Source organism: Pleurodeles waltl, chromosome 8 (assembly GCF_031143425.1).
Source record: "Pleurodeles waltl isolate 20211129_DDA chromosome 8, aPleWal1.hap1.20221129, whole genome shotgun sequence".
Lineage (NCBI taxonomy): Eukaryota > Metazoa > Chordata > Amphibia > Caudata > Salamandridae > Pleurodeles > Pleurodeles waltl.
Window position 1 is genome coordinate 423,242,952 of NC_090447.1, and position 23,531 is coordinate 423,266,482.

A 23,531-nucleotide genomic window follows, 5' to 3' on the forward strand; every position below is an offset into this window, starting at 1 on the left:
GAAAGCGGCGTGACATTGAGTTCCCACGCTAGCTCGGGGAGAAGTGAGATATGTATCCCGAGGTATTTAAAGCTGTTTCTCCGTACAGGGATATTCCGTTGCCAATCTATACAGTCGTGCGAGCGATGAAGGGGGATCAGTAAAGATTTGGCTGGGTTCAGGGTCAGCCCTGAGGCTTCCGCGAAAAGTCTAAGGATCTCTAGGACGCGTGGGCCGCTTTTGGATGGGTTGGAGATATACAGGAGCACATCATCTGCGTACAAAGCCACTCTGTCTTCCGAACCAGAGGGCCAGTGCCAGCCCTCGATCAGTGGGTCGCTTCTCATTAGTATCGCCAGTGGCTCTATCACTAGTGCGAAGAACCGGGGAGATAACGGGCATCCCTGTCGAGTCCCACGGCCAATGGGGATTGGGTCGGGGACTACTCCATTCACCCTGATTCGAGCCGTCGGGTTAGAGTATAGGAGTTTCACCAATCCCCGGAATTTAGGTCCGAGCCCGTTTTTATATAGGACCTGATTGAGGTAGGACCAATCTACCGTATCAAAGGCCTTTTCGAAGTCGAGTAAAAGCAGTGCCAATTGCGTATGCAATAGCGCTTTGCGGTGCGCCAAAGCAAGATGCAATCGTCTGATGCAGTGCCTTGTGCTACGAGTGGGCATAAAACCACACTGGTCAGGGTGCACCAGCGTGGGCATTACCTCCTTCAGTCTGGAAGCAAGGATCGAAGAGAGCACCTTGACTTCCACATTTAGGAGCGAGATAGGCCGGTACGCTGAACATTGTCGTGATGGGAGTTGGGTTTTGGGGTTTACCACAATAGTGGCTTGATCAATCTCTGTTGGGAAGCGGCCTTGATTCTCCGCTTCTTCGTACATGTTGAGCAGGTGGGGACCCAGAATATCGCTGCATTTACTATAAAATTCCGCTGGAAAGCCGTCGGGGCCTGGTGTTTTGCCTGATGCCAGTCCCGATATTGCGTTGCAGACTTCTACAAGACCGATGGCCTCGTCCAGTCTGTCTCTCACCTCTGGGGTTACCCCGGGAAGGGTAATCTCATTTAGTAGGGGGGACTCTCTCTCAACAGCAGGGCGTGGGTGCCTGGCGTATAGACGGGCGTAGTAGGAGGCGAAGCTATGTGCGATTTCCACTGCTGTTTTGACAAGAGTACCCGAGTCATCTAAGATCTCCGGTATAATTCTGTTAGCCATGGGGAGGGTGGCCAGCCAATGCAGTAGCTTCCCGTTTTTATCCCCCCATCCATAAATTCGGCCTGCTGAGGCTCTCCACATGTGCTTGGCCGAATCTAGCATTATATGTTTAATATCTTCTCTAAATCCTTAATCTTACGTTTTCTGCTTTCCCTTGCAGAATGGGCCAATAAGGATTTTGAGACCATATTCTTCACAGAAGACTCAAGGTTTCTGCTCATTTTGTTCATGGAAACAGAAATGGCCTTAGCTACTGCCTCATTAATAAAATTGCCAAAATCCTGGTTAAATACATCATCCTGATTAGATATGTCAGGGAAATTCTCAGAATTCATTTTGATTGAGAAAAAAACAGTAAAGTGAGGAAAGGGTTAATAAAAAATGCCTGGTCGAATAAGGAGAGAGAGAAAATGCTCCACGGGCGTTACTGATGGAGCCAGGCAGAGAGAGTGTAGTCCGGAATGGTTAGAGGAGGCGTGGCAGCCGAAAACTAACTGGAAACAGAGACTTTGTCCGTCAGGCCGTTGACGAAGCTGTAAGCTGAGGTAAGAGGCTCGCGCGGCGTTAACAAGCCTAAAGCGGCCGTTAGAACGAGACACGTGAAGGAAAGGCAGCACGAGCGCTCGCACGTTAAGAAAAAGGCATCGGAGGGGCTCTGGGGCTGAGAGAAAAGTGTGTGAACGAGCGACACGGCAACACATGCACAATTAAGGAAAACAACTGTGAAAATATAGGGCAAATAGGTAAACAACAGTAATAAATAAATACAGTAATTCAATAAACAACGATATATAAGAAAAATGGGCACTTATCCTTGACTGCCAGCAGCAAGAAAGAGGGCTGGTCGCAGTCAAGCATGGTGTTTATATTATGTTACATGTTCCTATTGGTTCTTACTCCCATTCCTTTTTGTTTCCCATTGGCTCTGGTTTCCCTTTGCCTCATGGGAATTGTAGTTGTTCCTTTGACTGCTGCGCATTGTCATAAAGCAGAGGCCTTCAATCTGGGGGTCGCGACCCCCAGGGGGGCCGTGGAGTCCTGGAAAGGGGGTCCCGCAGTCCCCCAGCCGATCCTTAAAATGCCTCAGCTGAACTTTAATTTGAGTCTCCTGTGCTGTGAAAGCCTCACAGACAGCTAAGGAGACCTTCATCAAAGGGTGTCTGCTTCCTGAATTAAATGCAAATGTGCTCTAAGAGCTGATCTGCAAATGTATAGGGTGCTTGGGAGCAGCTTTAAATGATCGAATCACTCAAAGCTTTGTGAGGACAAACATTTATTCTCTTAGAGGGGTAATGCAGAGTTAACAACTGTGCTGTGAAGTGCACACTTTTAATTGTATTTCTACAGCATTTCCACAATGCTTACTTCAATTACTTCACCTGGAGGTGTTGAAGGGACAGCTAAAAGGTATTGCATATGCTCTGATATTACTTAAATCTACATTTTGGAAGCACAGTTTTATCTCAAACCTTGTTGTAGTGGCCTATCTTATACTGTGTGTAATGCAAGTATAAAATACCGCCTTACATATTCACAGTGCTTTCTGTCACAGGCTGTGACCTCATGGCACTAAAAATACACAAGTCACTATTCTCAACTGCACTAACCAAGATTTAGTTCTGTCGCTCTCTGGTTACACACAGACCTCTGCAGTGCATTAATTGAGGTTTCATAATGCACTACAGTGCATTTCCCAATGAGTAACAACTTTTTCATTTAAGCTGGCTGTTACTTTCTATGTAGCTACCTGACGGTGAAAGACTTTTAAAAACGTAGAGAATATTTTAGGTTTATTTATGAGAGTCTTGCGCTGCTGGAGCATCATTTTTTTTTTTTTTTACGCTCCAGTGGCACAAGCCTCTCAGTCATACCTATGAGATGATGCAAAGTCACCCTGAGTGGCTTTGAATTGCCTTGTAGATATGGAGTAAGTCAAAGCAGTGCAAGCCGCTGCATTGCCTTACTTTGCGTGAAGGAGGCGTTCCATGGGCATTGTAGTGGGTGTTCCCATGCAACACAGATGGATTTTGACGCTTCCCCAGATTTACAAAATCACATAAACTGGAGCAGTGCCAAAACCTTACGCCTCCCCAGAGCAGGCGTAATGAGGAGAAATGTTTTAATTTCTCCTTATTTTTTTCTCTTTCCATGTGTGTTGCATTCTGCCGCACATTTAGAAAGAGGTACAGTGCCTCTCTGGATTGTTTTTGTGCAGGAAGGTCAGCCTTCCTGCACAAATACAATCCTGCCTATGTTGTCATTAGGTAACAATTGTGCGCCAGCACAGGGGGAAAGGACAGAAATGCACTGTATTTCATAAATACGGTCCATTCCTGCCCTTTTGTATTGGCATGGGGCAGTGTAGCAAGAAGACTTGCGGCGCTGTCCCACGTCAATTCCTCAAAAATGATGACCTTTGTTTTTAGCCACACCCTTGACCACACCCCCACACTCACTGACCTTTGGGTTGCTAAACACTGTTTAATATTATTTCCTCACAGTAAAAATGATTTGCTGTGGGAAATGGGGACGTCTATTATTGTTGACGATGAAGAGTACCAGGTTCTAGACATTTTTTATCAGGAGGGGGTCCTTACACCTAAAAATTTTGAAGAGGGGGTCCCGCCATCAAAAAGTTTGAAGACCTCTGTCATAAAGCAAGACTGAGAAGCATAATAAGAGCCTCAGGTCTTGCCATAACATCTACATTTAAGTAAACAAAAACAGAAAGAGCATGCTGCAAATTAATACAGACGATTTCAAATAAAATGATACCTAAGAATCAGTTCTGGCCGTGGCAGAATCTCAAAACGTGAATATGTTTCAAAATAGTTGACTATGTCTTATTGTTTGATAGTTTTAATAAGACGCATAAATATTTCAACATGTAAAAGTGTGTATTTTAAAATGATGTGCCTTCCGTGTTTGAGGCTAGAGCTCACAATACGGACAGTTTAATTTTCCAATATGGCCGATCTTGAGCTTTGGGCGCAGTGGTAGTAATCATAGGTCTTGTCCGTCTTCCATGCTTACGAAGCTTTAGTTTACCAACTGAAAGCAGTGAGGTGGGCGGGACTGGTTGTCATGGAGACTGGGAGAGGCCGTTGGCAGTGGAATGAGGAAGCACTGACGCCCGTGGGGGTGTAGTTACAGAGAGGAGCTTAGCTGTCAGCCCGGTGCGTGCTACCCTAGCTCCAGCAGCCCCTCTGGCGGTGCGGCCATGGGATGCCTCTTCTCCAAGAAATCCAAGAGGAAAGGAAAGGATGGCGACAGCGAGCAAACCCAGACCGAGGAGCCCAAACAGTACAGCTGGGACAAACGTGAAAAGGTACTTACTAACCGAACCTCTGACCAAGCCCCTTCTCATCACTATAATCACAAACTCCAGGCAGCATAGTCTTTACACTAGCACCGCCCCAGCAATAAGAAACACCTCTTGCACAAACAGCTTGTCATCTCTGCAGCACCGCATCCCATCTCTGCAGCATTTCCTGTTTCCAGCACACTCTCCTTCTTCGCCCTCTTGCATTTGTGACATCCCAAACTGGGTTGCAGTGCAGTGCATAATGAATGCAGAGGCGTTAGGAGTGTTGGAATAGACACTGGCATGGGTAGGAGTTGGTTCTGGTGGTCCGTTGATAGCTGTTGGCGAATGAGGGCGCATTTAAATGCTTCGTTATTAAATATATGAGTGACTTCAGAATGCAGCTGGCCTTTATTGTAAAGCTCATCCGCTCTCACCCAGCACCTCATTTGTCTCCACTCTGCTCTCATTATTTTTACAAGAGCATGTTCCATGCTGCTGCAGCAGTCTCAATTTGGTGTCTATCCTTTCGCTATCTGCACACCAAACCACCCATCCAGCATATCACTTTCACACCCAGCACGCCCGTCTCCCTCCAAAACCGCATTCTCAGCCCCCGTTTACCACTCCTTTGCTTTCACCTACCCCTCTCCAGTACCATTCTTTCCAGTCTCCCTCCCAGCACCATCTTTGACTTTACAACAGTAGTTTTCCTTTCTCGCAGAACTCTATACATCCTTGGTATTAATGCAGCACTTTCTTCTTCTCCTTTTTTTCCGCAGCACCCTCTTCTCCCCAAGTCCTGCAGCACTATCCTTCCCCCTTTATTAGAGCGCACTCTACCCCCCCCCCCCCCTCCTACCGCAACACCCTTTCCCCTTGTCAGGCAGCACTTTTCACTCTTCCACAGCATCGTCGCCCCGTCGCTAGTACTGCCCAGCCGCTTCCTCAGCAACCATCCCACCCGCTTCCTCAGCAACCATCCCACCCGCTTCCTCAGCAACCCTCTTGCCTTGCTTTCTCACTAACCCATTTGCCCTGCTTCTTCAGCAACCCACCTGTCCTGCTTCTCCAGCAACCTTCCTGCCCTGCTTCCCCAGCAACCCTCCTGCCCTGCTTCCCCAGCAACCCTCCTGCCCTGCTTCCCCAGCAACCCTCCTGCCCTGCTTCCCCAGCAACCCTCCTGCCCCTTTTCCTCAGCAACCCCTCTGCTGCCCTGCTTTCTCAGCAACCCCCTGTCATGCTTTCTCTGCCCCCCCCGGCCTACTTCCTCGGCACCCCCTCCGCCCTGCTTCCTCAGGAACCATCCCACCCGCTTCCTCAGCAACCCTCTTGCCTTGCTTTCTCACTAACCCATTTGCCCTGCTTCTCCAGCAACCCACCTGTTCTGCTTCTCCAGCAACCCACCTGCCCTGCTTCTCCAGCAGCCCACCTGCCCTGCTTCTCCAGCAGCCCACCTGCCCTGCTTCACCAGCAGCCCACCTGCCCTGCTTCACCAGCAGCCCACCTGCCCTGCTTCACCAGCAGCCCACCTGCCCTGCTTCCCCAGCAACCCTCCTGCCCTGCTTCCCCAGCAACCCTCCTGCCCTGCTTCCCGCTTCCTCAGCAACACATTTGCCCTGCTTTCTCACCAGCCCATTTGCCTTACTTCTACCGCAACCCCCCGCCCTGCTTTTCCAACCCCACTCCTGTTTCTCCAGCAATATTCCTCAACCCCCCCCCCCCCCTTTTCAATGTCCCCAAGTCAATCTAGTAACTGCAATACAGGCATAAGACCTACATGTTTGGGCTTTCACAATCAAATACGCATCTCTGTTTGTCTGATGAGATGAGAGCATGTGCACATCTGCTTCCATCCATGCTTGCCTTACTGCCTCTGCAGAGTATGCCTCGATCCCATAATTTGGCTTTCAGGGTGCTCCTTCTTCGCTGGGGTTGCAATAGAGGGTGTAGTTGGAAACACTGTTTAACTTTTTCATTGCGGTGAAAGAGAGTGACCCAACAGTGAGCATTTTCTTTTTCTTCACTTCGTGGGGGAATAAACATACACTATCTTCAGCTCTCTCCCCACTACTAAGAGGATAGATAATTATGGCTCCCAACATCAGCCCTTGTGGCATATTTTGGCCCCTTGTTAATACTGATTTTGAAATAATTCGGCTTGGCATTTGGCAAGGATGAGTCAACAACTATCCATGCTTGGTTAAGGCTTCTATCAAGCACTTTTCACCCACCTGATCTTAATGCTGAAATAAGAAACTATCATCCAAAAGAGATCTCATTGTTCTGAAGATGCTGTCCGTTCAAGATAAGTCTGCTTATCCCAACGTAACTGGACTTGTCAATTGCCAAAGTCCTCCAAGTGGCAGGGGCCAATGAGCTCCCTTGTGCTAGAGATGCCTCAAAGGAAACCATTGCCTTATGTTGGTACCAGACCTCTCCTGTAACGTTCTATCAGCCTTGCCTGTGACAATGAAAGGCTGTGGTGAGCAGCATGGATGGAGTGACGGGTCCCAACCATAGTCCTGTTCCAGTGCGAGGGTGTTGGACATCTCTCAGAAGGTTGTTGAGTGAAGAACCTGACCTCCCATTTCTACAGTAAGCTGTGAAGTTTTGTCATTGGTACTAAAAAAGATTTTGTGCTGAAGAGGTAAACATCAAAAATAGCTAAGACAGTTTTCACCTGTTTGCCATCGCTGTGGCTTTACAGAGGTGCATATGCATGCAGATGGGTTCTTTGTCGGAATAACCAGGAGCAGTATTGACCCTTATGGCAAAGACATGATCTGCTTCATACTTTGGCGGATGCAGTCATGGACACCAGCATGGCAGAACCAAATACCCAGCCCTTACTTCCATAGCCTGAAAAAAGGATGAGAGTTTAAGGTCAGGGCCACCAGGATACATGCCTTGGAGGATTTTAAGTTCATTCTAGGGCACATAAAGCATGTGTTAGGCAACCTTTGCAGCTTGCACAAAGTGTGATGAGAAGTTCCTCATGATCCATGTGGATTACAACGGATTGCTCGGCTGTACTTGAGGAATTTGGGGTAGTCCTTTTGCAGTTACTGTAGCTGGATGAGCATCTTTAAGTACTTTGACGATCTATTCCAGGGTGTGGGTTGACTCGAGATGATTCAAATAACGGGGCAGGACTATGCCACTAAACTACTTTTGCTTCCCTGAAACGCCACTTGTACAATGTTCAGGTTTAGTTCAGTGTTGCAACTTTTCCATCTTTCGAGGTTCCCCCTCTTTAATTTGAAAAAGCTTTGGGGAATGCAATAGTGAGTTTGTGCTCCAGTAAATGAACACAGTCTGAGTGATTGAGAAGCATGTATGCTGGTACTCTCTACAGACTACATGCAGTGGGGAATATAGTTAGTTGCTCTCTGTTGCATTTGGGATGGAAGGAGATGGAAACTTGGGTATCTATCAGAAGTATCATGCTTTCATGACAGAAGGTAATGGGGCCATAACCATGCTGCTGAGTACTCTGGTAACAAATAAAATAATCACTATTCTTAATGATATGATGCACAGTATTTCAATCATACTGTCATCCAAAGTCCTGCTGTTATCTCGCTCTCCTTTTCACCCTTCTCCTCTTGTATCTAGCCATACACGTCCGTCTTCCAACCCCTACCTTAAAAAACCTTAACCTGCCCTTTTACATTTTTCGTAGCAGCACATAGAAGAGATTTCAGCATAGTATGAGTGTATTACATAAAGGTAAGCCAGTGGTTAAATAGGTGAGGAACGCTCAGACCGGAGAACAAATCAGAGAAAAACTCTAAAGATATTTGGGCACTTCAACCGTTTTATACCGTGGAATTGTTTATACTAAATGCTTAACGGTGTTTGCTTAGACCCGGATCATGGGATAGAGAGATCACATTGTGGAGGTACGCCTGCTTCTTGGAAGCATGTCACTTTAGTAATCGGTCAGCAAAACCCCTAGAAAATAAGAAAAAAATAGCTAATGAAGATGATATTTCTATTTATTTAAAGTCTGTGGTTATTGTTTCTTCGTGAAAAAATTTAAAAATACTCTCTGCTGTTGCCCACACTTAAAATATTTCATGTTCTGCTTCCATGAAATATAATTACTGTACAAAGTAAAACTGTCGGAGCAACGAGGAGGCAGGTGGCCTGAGGGTGTGGAGTGGTGGGGTTGTCTACTTTCTGTTTACCTTTAAGAAAGCTACTATGAGGACTTATGGTTAGTCGAAAGGTTTTAGACTTGTTGAGTGATAGTGACAGGTGGGAGAGGTGCTAGGTAAGTCTGGGTTATTCCTGATAATCTTTTTTATTTTATTTTTTGTATGACTGGGGTCCTGCCAAGGGCGTCTCCCTCAACCTTAAGTTTGCAAAATAACCACCAGAGCTGCAGAGGATGAGAGTGAAACACCAATGGTTCCCGAAAGAAGCATCTTATCCTAGAGTGTTAGCTTTCACGAGTCTTATCGAAGACCCCCTCCCAGAACTGGTCTCTACATCTTTTGGAAAGAAAGGAAATATGTGTATTTCTTTCATTAAAATGTAATGTATTTAGAAAAAACAGAAATCCCTTCTTTCAAGGTTCCATTCAAAAGCACTATTAAAAGGTAGGGTACTGCCACTGTGATGCTGAGAGTTTGGTAGGGTCTCCAGATCTTTTAGTAAGCAGGGAATAGCAAAATACATGTATCTAGAAGCCATGTTCTGCTATCACTTAGTAGGCATTGTATGGGTTAAGAATTGGTTAATTGAATGCCACCAGAGGATATTGGGAAATGGAACAGCTTTCAACGGCTACAAAGGGAGTAGCTCAGATAACATTATCGGGATCTGCATAGTGTCATCTATTTATAAATTATTGTTGGAAAATAATCTTCAGCTTTGTTGTTAAAATACCCAGACGAAACAAAGTTAGAAAAATTAGCAGAAGCCACAGAAGTCAGTGAAGTGCCGAAATCCCCAGAGATTATAACTGTACATTTGTGCAGATTATTCCAGATGTAAATCTTCTAAATGTGAATTGCCCTCTGGATTTATAGTTCTGAAATATATGTGCATATTACAAATTATTGGACTTAACCATGGTAACCTCAGAAGGAGCTGGTTGTGTTACATTTTGTTGTTTGGTTAGTTAGTTGGGTAGATACTCGGAAAAAAAAACTCCAGCCAGCAGGTCCACAAATAGAAACGTCGTCAGTGCGAGGTGAAAGAAAGCTCTCTGAATCTTTTTACTGTAATAAACGGAGTAAGGAAGTGAAAGTTGCTCAACACAGTGCTGGTTTTGACTCATTAATCATGCAGTCTCATCCAGCACAACACGTCAAGTAATTTCTTCAGCAGCAATAAATTTGAGGACAGCAGCCCTGATAGTTTTAAGTAACACCAAAGTTTCAACTTCTTAGTTTCCATCAATGAAGAATGACTCATGCCAGCATGTGACAGTGTATGTGGATTTGGTTTAAAAAAATATTTAAATAAATCTTGTTTTTCACGTTTTAATGATTAATATTGTAGAGCTGAAGTATTTAGGGCCTCATTACGACCCTGGCGGGTGGGGGAGAAGTGGCGGTAATACCGCCAACAGGCCGGCAGAAAAAAAATGGAATTATGACCATGGGGGTTACTGCCATGGTCATCCGCCACTTCTCCACTCCGACCGCTGGGCTGGAGACTTCGGTCTCCAGCCCGGCAGCCGTCACCAGACCGCCAGCGGTATCAGGACCCTGCATACTGCCATGGATTTCCGGTGGTTTGGAACCGCCACGAAATCCATGGCGGTAGGCACTATCAGTGCCAGGGAATTCCTTCCCTTGCACTGATGGGGGTCTCCCCCACCCCGAGTTCTCCCCCAACCCCCCTGCCGCCCCCCCAAGGTGGCAGGACCCCCCTCCCCACTCCCACCCCCAACATGCACATACCCACCCCCACCATGCACATACACACTCCCCTACACACACACATACACTACAACAACAACACATACCCGCATACATACAAACAGACATGCACACATACCGACCCGCACACATTTCCCATACACACAACACCCCCCCACATGCATACACACACTCACACACCTCCTCTGCATACTCACACCCACACCCCAATGCACGCACACAACCCCCAACACCCCCCACCCCCCTCCCCTAATGGACGATCAACTTACCTTGTCCGTTGATCCTCTGGGAGGGGACGGGATCCATGGGGGCTGCTCCTCCGCCAGAACCCCGTCACCATAACACTGCCACGCCGAATCATGGAACGTGATTCGGTGGGCGGTGTTCTGATGACGGGGCGGTGGAGGTGGAGCAGCCTCCACTTCCCCGCCGACCACCAGTATGGCTGCTGGCGGCTCTCCGAAAAGGATGGAGGGCTGCCAGCAGTCATTATACGCTGCGCGGAAAACTGCCTGCACTGGCGGTCTTCAGCGCGGCGGTACCTCAGCGGTCTTTAAAAAAGACCGCTGAGGTCGAAATGAGGGCCTTAGTCTGTCCATAAATCCTGCACATAGCTTATTTCCTAAAGTATGCAGAAAAGAGATATGTTGCTGAAAATCTTGCTCACACAGATTAGCTCAGAACTGCCCTAGTTCTAGAGTGACCACTGAGATATGTGTTAATAAATTCTGCTGAATATGATATAGGTAGGACAAGTTCGAGGGATGTGCTGTCTTCTTTTGTTGGGGCTCTGATATATTTTAGATTTGTTTCTTTTATATGGCAGTTGATAATTATTGGAGTTTCATTTATTTCTGTTTTTTACATGATGGCTAAGAAAAAAAAATGGAGTAGACCAAGTGGTGCCAATGGTTAATGATGTGATTTTTATTTGTTTTCAATTTCTGCTGTGTTGTTACCTCACTGCCGACTTTTCTAATTGTGAGGGTAGAATGCAATTATTTACTGGCCATCCCTGTGAAGGCCACCCCGGTATCTCGGATGGAGTCACTAAGATCGTATGATAGGCAGCAGACCCCTAGGGGGAACTGAACTTAGGGATCTTTACAAGGTCGTATTGCAGGTAAAGGAGGTTTTCCAGATGGTGCAACATGGTGAATGCTGAGTTCTTCCTCCAAACGGTTTGTACCTTAATTTAGGAAGACATGTATTGTTTTGTGAACCTTGACAGAAGATGTGGGGTCTTGTACTGTAACTTTCACGTGAGAGTAAAAATAAACTTAGTTATAACAAACAAGTGAGGTAGATTTACAAATCAAGTTTTATATATGCACCAGAACTTTGGTGGCTTGACGTTTTCTGGCAGTTTCTAAAGAAAGTACTTTAACTGAACTAAAAACGTGAAACTAATATAAGACTTAGGGGGTGATTCTAATCCTGGCGGGCGGCGGAGGCCGCCCGCCAGAATTCCGCCCCCATAATACCGCTCCGCGGTCAGAAGACCGCGGAGGGTATTATGAGTTTTTCCCTGGGCTGGCGGGCGGTCTCCAAAAGACCGCCCGCCAGCCCAGGGAAAAACTCCCTTCCCACGAGGATGCCGGCTCGTAATCGAGCCGGCGGAGTGGGAAGGTGCGACGGGTGCAGTAGCACCCGTCGCGTATTTCAGTGTCTGCAAGGCAGACACTGAAATACCTTGCGGGCCCTCTTACGGGGGCCCCGCGACCCCCCCTACCGCCATCCTGTTCATGGCGGCTTTCCCGCCATGAACAGGATGGCGGTAGGGGGGGTCAGAATCCCCCATGGCGGCGCAGCAAGCTGCGCCGCCATGGGGGATTCTGAGGGCAGCGGTAAACCGGCGGGAGACTGCCGGTTTACCCTTTCTGACCGCGGCCAAAGCGCCGCGGTCAGAATGCCCTGCGGGGCACCGCCGGCCTGTCGGCGGTGCTCCCGCCGACCCTCGCCCCGGCGGTCGAAGACCGCCGGGGTTAGAATCAGGGCCTTAATTTCGTATAACTCAAACCATGTGCCTCTGTTTTCGAGTATTTATTTAAATGCTGACGACGAATGGAAAGAGGAAGTATAAACTGTCAATGCTAAGTTGGTAAGTCCCTAGAATTTCCTCCATGCAACTAGTTGTGCTTGTGCTACTCTTTTAGATAATAGAGGGTAATTGCATTATGTGATGTATTACAAAGACAAATAAAAACGTAACCTCTATAAATGGACAAAGTCACAACTGGCTATGTGCTTGTGTTTAGCCTGCAACATATCCTCTGCCACATGGGAGGCATGCGATTAAGCTGTGCACTGTCATTTGCAATATCTTAACTGCGGAGGTAAAAGGAATGTATTGGGTATTTTATAGAACTTATGCTCGTTGTTAAGTTGATTTTAAGGATATCAGCTCCACTGACTAGAACATGGTGTACTATCGCCAATGTGGATTAGTAGATGATATCTTTGTGTATAAATGATAAACAGGACAAATGAGTAAGAAACAGATGAGCATTTACATTTGATCCAGACCACTATCACACATCCTATTAGTCTATTGGGTACCCTCCCAGGACCACTTCACCTCTGCTAGTTGGTCACATCTAACTTTCTGACAAGTATAACCTAATACTGGCAGTGTGAGAGTATTAGGATGCCATACCCGTTTTGGGACCCGTAATTTAGCTACGAGATGCACCTGTGGAAACGTTTCAAACATTTCACTTGGAGCCTTCAAATTTGCCTCAGTACATTTTGGTTGCCACTAGTTTCTTGATGTCTATTTCAATATCTGGATTCTTACATGTTATTATCGGGTTTTAGAGGTCCTCCACTTTTTAATACACATTCTTCAAACGAGCATTTTCAATGCAACGTGTCTCGCATTTGTTCGAGTTAGAGCTATTAGCGTTGTAAACTCCTAACCGGACTTTTCTTGCCACCCAAATTAAAAGAAAAAAAAAACGCAGTGCAAACGCGCTATGTAAAATGCAGCGCGATCACGCTGTGCGGAAAATAAACAGATAAAGTATTCCGGAAACCATGCTGAAAACATCGAGCCTTGAATGTTTTTAGTAGTTTACCGGTGCTGTGTAGGTGGGCTGAACACCGGAAAAGGCATGACGTGTGCATGCCTTTCACAAATGAAAGCAAGCAGATTTTAAAAGGCAAGTCCACAAAGCGGATATTCCTACACTGTTTGCATGGTTGGTTCTTCTTTAATGCCTGTGCAGAATACCTTTTCAGTGTGTAAGAGAAATAACCAATGGTGTTTATGATAGACTGAGGCAAGCAAAGTCCTACCTCAATGTTACGGGGTTAGAGATTATTGTGAAATTGATTTCCTGTTATTTATACTGCAAAAATGATCCTAGTGTACATGGCTTAGATGGCTTGACATAGTGTACAAAAAAAAAAGATTTAGGATTATTCAGAGGTCTCTTAAACGTCTTTAGAGCTTTAAAAGTATTTACAAGCAGATGTGAGCCATGCATTAACAATGTTTTTTTTCATAGACTCAAAAACATAAAGGCTCAGAGTACTGATTGTCATCTAAAGATTACATTACTATAGCCTTTACACAACCCATGTGGCTTTGATTATCGTGATCACATTAGTCCAAGTGAGGGCATTGGTGAAAAACAGCCAAGTGTGTATACTGTTTGAAAAGAGGTGCTGACCAGTTGTTTATCGGAATTTACCTTTATCAGTTTGGGGCTCTTCTCTATTTTATTGGCTTCTTAGTATGTTACGTTTGTTTCTTTGGAGTGTACGAAATTGTTAACCAAAAAGATAGCGCGTACATTCTGACTGGGAACTCAGTTTTTTATTACAGGCAGGAAGAGTCCATGGCTCCCAACGGGAGCTCTCACATGAGCTATGAGTTATTATACAGGATTGAGGGCTACACTACACACTCTGTGATCACTTTTTCGTTTAAACATTAATTCATTGGTTTTCTTTGTAAACCGCAAAATACCAAATTATGCTGGTTGCAAAAGGAGGGCAGCGTGAACTTTTCAGTGCTTACTCCTATAAGATAATTGAAGCAATATGAACAAACAGTAAAAGTGCACTGAACTCAATAAAGCGTAGTATCCACGTAATCAAAAAGAACATTACCATTTCCCACTCCAGCTATATACAGGAGAAGAGAAAAATGTAAATACGGAGGAGGGCTCTTGTCTCTACTGACGTTAAGTGTTAAAAGTACTCTTGGTACAAAAACACTATATGCATCCTCCACACTGCAGTCAAGAAGGCAGATCCTACCCGGAAAGGCTCACTTTGTGGACTCTTCTATGTGGGTTCTGGTGTCAATTATTTGTCCTAAACTATTTTAATCCAAATATTGACAAAAGGAAATGTTCACGGAGATCACTCCGGGATCCATTCCAGAGGAGATGTTTACTGCCTCGCTCTTCTGCGTCTGCACATCTACTCGTTCTCATTGACTTAGGCAAAGCTAAGAACTGACCATAGTCTGTATCCCACGCAAATTTTAAAAAAATCCTGGCTCAGTAAGACGATTTTCATTATGGTCTCTTTAGGTTATATTTTAAAGCATTAGATTAGGATTTCATTAAGACCATCAGTGGGTGATGGTACGATTTTGCCTTTTGTGATTATCCTGAAATATATGTTTACCGGGGGTTGAGCAGTCATATTTTGTTTTAAGGCTTAGTCCTGAGTTCTTAGGTAGAAGTGAAGTATTGTCCATGAGGGAGCAAGAGGGAAAATGCACCAGTAACTTTGTGGGTTGTTAATTTAATTGTGTTGTTGTCTGAAGTTATGCTGAGGTTGGTCTCCCACAGAAGCATGAAAGAAAATAGTAAAGAAGTCCTCGTACATGCAAAGCTAGGAGGTACTGGACAGCAAAGGTAAAGTTGGATATCATGCTGGCCAAAATTTTTCAAAGAGACAAATAACACTGGGTCCTTCAGCAATAACCCCTGCCTTACAGCACCCAATTCTCTTCATTATAACACCACTGCACACAAAAAATGTTTTAGCAATGCTTGTCCCCGTTTATTTACTGTATTGATACATTCTGCGGTGTGCTAGCTCGTGACAGACACTTTATAAACGTGGTAGCTATGTTAATGGCAGTTCTTGATGTAACCATCCTCCTTCCCAGACTATGGGAAGTTGGGGACAGCCTCCCAAGCCAGTGGAAGTGTATTTCCTGCATTCCCATGGCTTTAAAGTGGAGACTGGACACTGAAGTGAGAAATAACCCTGCTCACGAGAGGGAAAAGGTAGGCACATCTCTAGCACTAACATTTAAAATACAACTTCCGTTTTTGCCTTTTCCTTATATCAATTTTAAATGGAGAATAAACCGCTTGTAGCTCATCCATTAATACTGCCACCTTTTGCATAAATTTGTCTGCCCCTTCCCTAAAGATCACACAATGCATATTAATTTGATCTCCCACATAGAAACTGGAGTACATGCAAGGAATGGTTTCTTTAAGAACACAAGACTAATCCCACTATTTAATAACGGTTAAAAAACACCTTTCGTTCTGGAGCAGCGTGATTTCCAGTGTAAGGTGCTACATTACCTCATCAGGGGTAGTAAGTGCTATATAAATGCAATTACAATACGATATATAACCTACCACTCAGCGGCCAGGCAGTAGATTGTATTTCATACAGGCTGAAAATAAATTCCTTTTACAGCTTGACACTCTTACACTAACATAAGACAGAACTATTAAGGGTCATGTCCATCAACCAGTACTGTACTATTCCACAGCAATAAACAACCCAAGTGAGAAATAACTGATGAGATCTGCCACATGTTTCTGGTCAGTGGAGGACTTTAATTTAATCCATGACTGAAGGTCCCGACTAGTTACATATTACGATAGCTTCTTGACATCTCACAGTGACAGTCAGATATGGGATGATATTACTGGAGTCCGTCCCAGTTGATCTTTCTCCCATTTGTCCTTTTAACAAATGCCTGCTCAGGATCATAAACTTAAAACAGATTATCTCAGAAATGAGCAACCCATTGCAGTAACCAGCTAAGTGGCATATGAACCTAAGAAATACCATAAAAGGACCTACAGAGCTGCTCTAAGCGGTCAGCCTAATGAAATCCATAAGCTTTGCATCTGTCTTCACACTTTTTCATCACACACTGCCAAGCGCTGTGTCCCGTAACACTATAACCGCACATCGGTGGTCATTATGCACAACATGGAAACACTTCCCACACAGGACCAAAGCAAAGGCATATGTCCAGCCACACATCATACACAATATAGGGCTTGACTTAGATATTGGCGGATGGGTTACTCCGTCACAATGGTGATGGATATCTTGTCCCGAAATCTAAATCCCATAGGAAATAATGGTACTTTAGATTTCCGTGGACGGGATATCATTCAACGTTATGACGGAGAAACCCATCCGCCAATATGTAAATCAGGCCCATAGTGTGCTATCCATGTAGACAAGCACTTTCGCTTCCCACACAGGATTAGTACGCTCCAGTGTCTAATTTGTAAAAGAATGTGTTCCAGTGCCACAGCTGTGCTCAGGTAGTGCTGGGGCGCCTAATTCCAATGCTGCCTGGTGGTGAATTCCCCGCATGCCTCTTTAATCCACTACCATACACTGCTTCCCCTTCATCTCACTCTGATGGTCCTTGGTTTCTCACTTTGTGCCTGTTTTTCGGTATTTCTCTTCCTCCTTCATTCCTGCTTGTGTATTTCTACCTCTCGTGCTTGCAGTCAATATCTAATGAGGGAAAATAAGTGCTGTTCCCAAAAAATGAGTGCTGGTAAGTCCCACCTACTCAAATTAAGCGCTGGTAAGCACTATTTAAATGGTGCAGCACAATACAGTACACTACAATAAGCAGACAGGTAAAGAAAGACAAAATCCAGCTGGAACGAAACTTGGTTCTGGAAACCAAGGGTTTATAATTAGAATATATGTCAAAGACAGTGGCCAGTGAGGTGAGGCGGGCAGGCAATTAGAACGGAGGTGTGCGGTTTCAGTAAGGTTACAAGATAGTTGTTGTGTTTATCTGGTTTATCTTTTTTGTTTCCTTTTGTTATGTGGGTCTTTTTAACCTGCCCCTTCTATAAACTTGCACTGCAGTTTACTAGGATTTGATGGAACACATTTTTGGATATAATACAGCATTCTGCAATTTGACTACTATGCTCTCTCAGTCTCTTAGTATTTAGGTACATGTGTAGTTATGTCCCGTGTCAGACAATATGGTCCCCCTTCTGTTTAAATACCATTGCTTCTTTACTCAGATGACCTTAATTGGCTTGGTTTATTCGCTCAACCTTCACAGAGTCATTAAGTCATTTTTGAAAAAAGGCTGCCGTGGTGGTTCATAACTTCCTGTAATGTATTCACATGTATCTGAAACTGTGCAGAAGCCCATAAGGTCATATCAGATGCGATTCTAGTGAGTCATCTACTGTGACACGGACATAGTATGCTGTTCTGCATCAGCGTGTCTTGTCAAAGTGTTTGTATGTTCGTGGTTGTCCGAAAACAACAATAAAATGTAGGAGACATGGATGGGCTACTCTGGCACCCCTGCTTAAAGGCTCCATCTCATATAAACATTATTGCATTACTTGCTGAAACAAAATGCAGTTGCCTTCTGGGTACGGGGTGATCATGGATACTGTGCTAGTATGATGGTTAAGAAGTGCAATTGTATTACTATTTCTTACAAAGTGTGTTACAAAATGTTATCATTTTTTTTAATATGAAAAAACATATGTAATATGTTAAATACCACCTTAATTGAGGTAATATTGCCAGAAGCACACAATGCTGGAGCTCCTAGTTTTAACTGGCAAGATGGCTTCACGAGAGCTAAACCCTTGTTGCTGACTTTTCGCGGCCTGCAATTTACAAGCATAAATGATAATCCTATTAAGGCAAACTTAACCTTCCATCTTTCCTATCATGTTTATAAATTTGTTTACCATTACGTTGGGAAGTAGCAAACCTGTTTCTTTAGCGCCTAGAAACGGTAAACTGTGTTATGAAGTGCTACATCAATTTGGTTTTTTTAAATTATTATCCTCCTAAAGGGTGTGGCATCTACATGACGCTATAAAGCTTTATTGTAAGCTATTGTGAAGCCTCCGATTGTATGTATTAAAAAAAAGTCTGTGGATGGTGTTCCATTTATAAGTTAAAAATAAATGAAAGTCTGCCTAGGAAAAAACACGCGAGGCATCATAACTGTTTGCTAGTATGAACATCAGTGAGAAACCGAAGCCCTAAATAAACGAGCTTATCACTAGAACTGGTTTGTGTTTTTCAACTGCTTGTTTGTCAAGTTACTCCCTGCATCTGGTCAACAATGTTGAGCTCTTATTTGAAATTCACTTAGCAAATCAATGGGATATGGGGCTGACTGGTCTGATTAACTCCATGGACGCAATGGCTATAATTCATATTGCTACGTGACATGTTTTGCCATCGGTGACTGGTATTGTGAGGTATGAAAGGAGAAAGCTATTTTGTTCTTTGAATGTATTACCTGTAAAACAATACCGTATTATAAAAGATCCCGGTAGACTGCATTCGTATTTGGCCAGCTATTTATTGTTCTGCCAAAACAGTTTGCGTTTCATAAGGGTGGAGCTGAAGAAAGATTTTTGTTGAAAGGCAGTGTTTCCCTTCCCTTCCTGTTTGCCTTAGGCAAGGTGTCCTGTTGTGCCTGGTGCGTGTTATTGTGGTGGTGGCTTCTAGTCTCTAGTGCATTAGATACCCAGTAATTAGTCTCTTGTGGCAGTGATGACGGTAAATAAACCTGGGAATGGAAAATAAAATTAGTGCGTTGGTTGCATGTAGGCTGGCAGTGCTAAAGGTGAAATTAGGCACGGAGGGCTGAAGAAGTAAGGGTTAAGGAAGTGAGGGCAATATGGAGGAGCAGTTGTAAAAATGTGAACTTTAATCATTGTTGTGGAATCTGGATCATTAGAAACCATTCCACCTGCCTGCAACCTGCCAATCTGGTCTGTGAGAGCCGAATTACTCTCCTTGACTAAAGTTGGTGAGACCGGTCATAGTCAGTTGAGCTGGTTACCTATGTGCTAATTTAGGACCGTTATTGGCAGCTTCAGATGGCAAAGCTATACACCTGTACGGCTATACGGCTATACTGTTATACATCTCCCTAAATCAGTGGCATTCTGCTCATGTTATAGCCATTTGAAAATGGTGTTGCATTGCGCAGTATCTGCTGTTCCCTGGTCAGAAATCAGTGCTGGTATTATTGTTGGTCATTGTTACTTTTTTGTATACTCTTGCATTAAAGTCAATAAAAAGAATGTTTAAAAAAAAAATTAAAAGCAATGCTGGTTGTGATGCGAGCATGTAAAACCCTAATAATTCTAGTGCTGTCAACTAGGTTTATATTTTCTTTGTTAATTTGAAAATAGGTGCCATTAAACTTTAGGATACTTTATGACCACTTAATTTCGCTTCTTTGTTAATCCTTTTAGTACCTGAGTGAGCAACTCATAATTTGTGTAGGTGGTTGGCACCAGCACTCATTTTTTTTTTAACAGGGATTTATTTTACATCATCAACCTCCGACATGGAGCAAAAGGGAGAAAGGAGGTAGTTAAGAAAGATAGGAATGACAAAAGGAGAAAGCAATCATAAATAAGAACATGCAAGAGAGCGAGAAACTATAATTGTAGGCCGGTGGAAGAAATAGGCTTGGGATAGAATCAATTCTAGGCAGTCTGTGTATTCTACATATGTCTGGGACAAAAGGCAATTAAATTTAACAAAACAGGTTAGCCCCTCACCCTATAAACAACTTTATATGGGCCAGGGTCTTGTAGTTGGTAAGATACTTCAGATCTTAACAGTGGAAGTTACGACGATTAAGGTTGAGAGCCATGTTTCACATCAAAGTAGGATCCACTATTTCAAGTGGTAGGGGAGAACAGAGTCAAGAGTAAGAGCTGGAAGATTGTAGTGAACGAGATATTGTAAACAGCATTCATGTTGGGAGGGTTGGACAGTAAACTGTGGGATGCCATAGGTATGAAATGGTAGAGGAGCATTCCGTTATACAACCTTTAAGTGATGTGAAAATAGCAGAAGAGTCAAGAGAGCACAGTCATATTGATATCCTGAGATTACATTGATTTCAGAGGACATCACTATCAAAGTTGGCCAAATTAAGCAGAGACTTGAGTATGAGTAGACTAAATGGATAGCATTAGTGAAGCGTTTTTCAATGATTTTTGAGAAAGCAGGAGTGTTAGTTAGAGTGGGCAATCTAAACTGAAAGACTGCTTTAATATTTGTTTGGCATACAGGTTTAGGAGTAGTTGGCTGACTCACATAACGTTTGATATCATATCATATTGATATCATTCAGAAATATTCGGGCTTTTAAGATGGAACTATCCATAAGCTCAAGCTCATGGTGACATTTTTCATTTGAAAGCAGTTCATTAAGTAATATGTTCTCTTTTTTCTTCTTATTTCTGAAAAACATTCATTTTCTTGTCTTTTTAAAAAGTTGATAATTCTCTGCCGATTTCATGCATGTGATATGTCCTAGGTACTAGAGCCATAAAGCTTCTTTGGGATTTTGGCACGATTTTGTTTAAATGTAAATGATTCATTTTTGTTGTTTTTCTCCTAGGTTGATCCAAAAGACTACATGTTCACTGGATTGAAGGATCAAACTGTGGGTCGTCTGCCAGGAAAGGTTGCAGGGCAACAGTTTGCAATTCAAGACTGTGAGAACTGCAATATCTACATTTTTGATCATTCAGCAACAATCACGATTGATGACTGCACAAACTGTCGCATCTTTCTTGGACCTATAAAGGGCAGCGTGTTCTTCCGCGATTGTAAGGACTGCAAATGCGTTGTTGCGTGTCAGCAGTTTCGCACTCGGGACTGCCGGAAGCTGGAGGCCTTCCTCTGCTGTGCCACTCAGCCCATTATTGAGTCCTCTACTGGTGTGAAGTTTGCCTGTTTTCAGTACTACTATCCAGAGCTTGCATTCCAGTTCAAGGATGCAGGCTTAAGTATCTTTAACAACAACTGGAGCAACATTCATGACTTCACGCCGGTGTCTGGAGAAAACAACTGGAACCTCCTCCCAGAGGATGTTTCTGTTTTAGATGCTGTTCCTTTGCCAGACTCTGAAGAGCTCAAAGCTGTCCGGGTTGCTACAGATCCTAATAAGAGCATCATCCCCGTGACCAGGGGGCAGCGGCCAAAGAAAAGTGATGAATCATGTCTGGTTGTGTTTTTTGCTGGAGATTACACCACGGCAAATGCCCGGAAGCTGATTGATGAGGTAATCCGTTATTTGATTATTAGTGTTTTTTTTTGTAGTTTTACAATATACTCTGGGTTGGTATAGAGCATCATCACCTACTAGCAACACTTCAATCCTAGTTGTAGAAGTTGCCTGTTATGTTTAAAGAGAATTTCTAGTCTTTTAGCAAGGAGTATGTTTTACCTGCACTGCTGTTTGCTTCATTCCTTCTTTTGAGCCATGGGGTGAAAATGCAGAGCTGCAAAGCTAGGACTTTAAAAGTCGGATATACGCCTACATTTTGAGCACATGCCCTATAGTGGAATTCACAGAGGTTTCTAAGAATAATCTACAAAATATGACTTTCATAGATTTTGTAAGTATTGCTGTCCTTAAAATTTACACAACCAGAAGTTGTACCAGCTGGAAAATTCTGTGCGGTTAAATGTTAGACCATTGTGCAAGTATAGATTTATGTTTTTCCCTGCTGAGGAAGCCATTCCACTTATGCCCACCTGAAGTATGGGGGTATTTGCTCCCCTTACGTACTTTGGAAGCACACTTGCTCCAGCCCTTGACAAAGGCAAATGTGTAAGTGTTTCCAGGGTGAGAAACTACATGCATGGGATATGTAAATACCCACAGAGACACAAGTTGGTGGATTCTCCTATGATTGCATGTCGGCCAGCTTTTCCATTTGCAAGAGTACAGTTCCATCAATCCTAATTCCCCCCTCCCCCCACGTTTACTTCTTTTGTGCATTGAGGTTTGAGGTTGAACGCCAGTATGGAAAAATGTCTGTGAAACAACCTCACAGAGTTAAAATATATATATAGTAAATTAAATGGATCGCGGGAGACGGGGTCGCGACCCCCCAATAAATCAAATAACGAACATCCAAACACCCGGGCGAGCCGAGTTGACTCGCCCCGGACGTAAAAATGAGTCTCCGTCACACAGGATAGCTGAAACTGGAATTTTATTGACGTGGAAATCCAACGCATTTCGGAAACAGTTTCCTTGATCATATATACATATATATGTGTGTGTGTGTTTCGGGGTGGCTGTCTTCTTTGTATAGGTACTGGGAAAGGGGCTCAACAGCCTCCCTGAAGCCTACGTCAAACTGACAAAGCCTATTGGTTGCTTTAAACATTAGATTTTCTCTACTTGAGCTTGTTCTGGCATTTATTTTTGTTATGTTGATAAACTTGCATAAGTGTCTTGTTCTGTATTTCAATGGAAATATCAGGGTGGGTTTCTTGCTGGGCCGATTTTTATTTCCTTCCAAATATTCTACCAGAAATCCTACCTTAAATACTGTGGAGGCAACTAGTTCCATGGCTGTAGCTTATTATATGATAGACATTTCCTCCTGCAGTTAAGAAAAGGTCTGAATATATGGAAGATGGTAAACCCCAACTAAGAATACTTTTTAATAGGATATTCCGTCATAAAGTAGAGAAACTGATTTAAAATTTGCGAAATTGTGCCTTCAGCAGGGCCTCTCTTATTTTTGGAATCCTAGTCTTTTTGTTGTATCCCAGTGAGACTTAGCATGCCCTTTAACTTTACTGAGCCTGCTGACCACATAGTAGCTCCTAATCTAAGTGTATGTTGTATCCTCCTCTTAGCTCACAGATTTGGGTAGTCAGTTGAGTGATGGCCAGGTTGAGAGACAAATAGTGTTAATTCAGGCGGTGTGCTGACCTGTACGTTTTTTAAGTACGTTCAAAGCACGTTACAACTCTTTTTTGAAGGCTGAAACAATGAATAATCAACTAGAGTAAGGCAGCTGACAGATCGTTGTTGCCCTTTCATCTTAAACAATC

The 23,531-nt window shown here is 43.8% G+C and overlaps 1 protein-coding gene across 1 annotated transcript in view; it reads left to right on the forward strand.

Moving 5' to 3' along the window:
- Nucleotides 1–4,292: 4,292 nt before the first annotated feature.
- RP2 (RP2 activator of ARL3 GTPase) overlaps nt 4,293–23,531 on the forward strand; it is a 144,358-nt gene continuing 125,119 nt past the window's right edge. The window contains exons 1-2 of the mRNA XM_069204296.1: nt 4,293–4,539; nt 21,073–21,738. Of these exons, the coding sequence (XP_069060397.1) occupies nt 4,432–4,539; nt 21,073–21,738 (774 nt within the window). The 5' untranslated portion in view covers nt 4,293–4,431. The remainder of the gene's footprint in view (nt 4,540–21,072; nt 21,739–23,531) is intronic.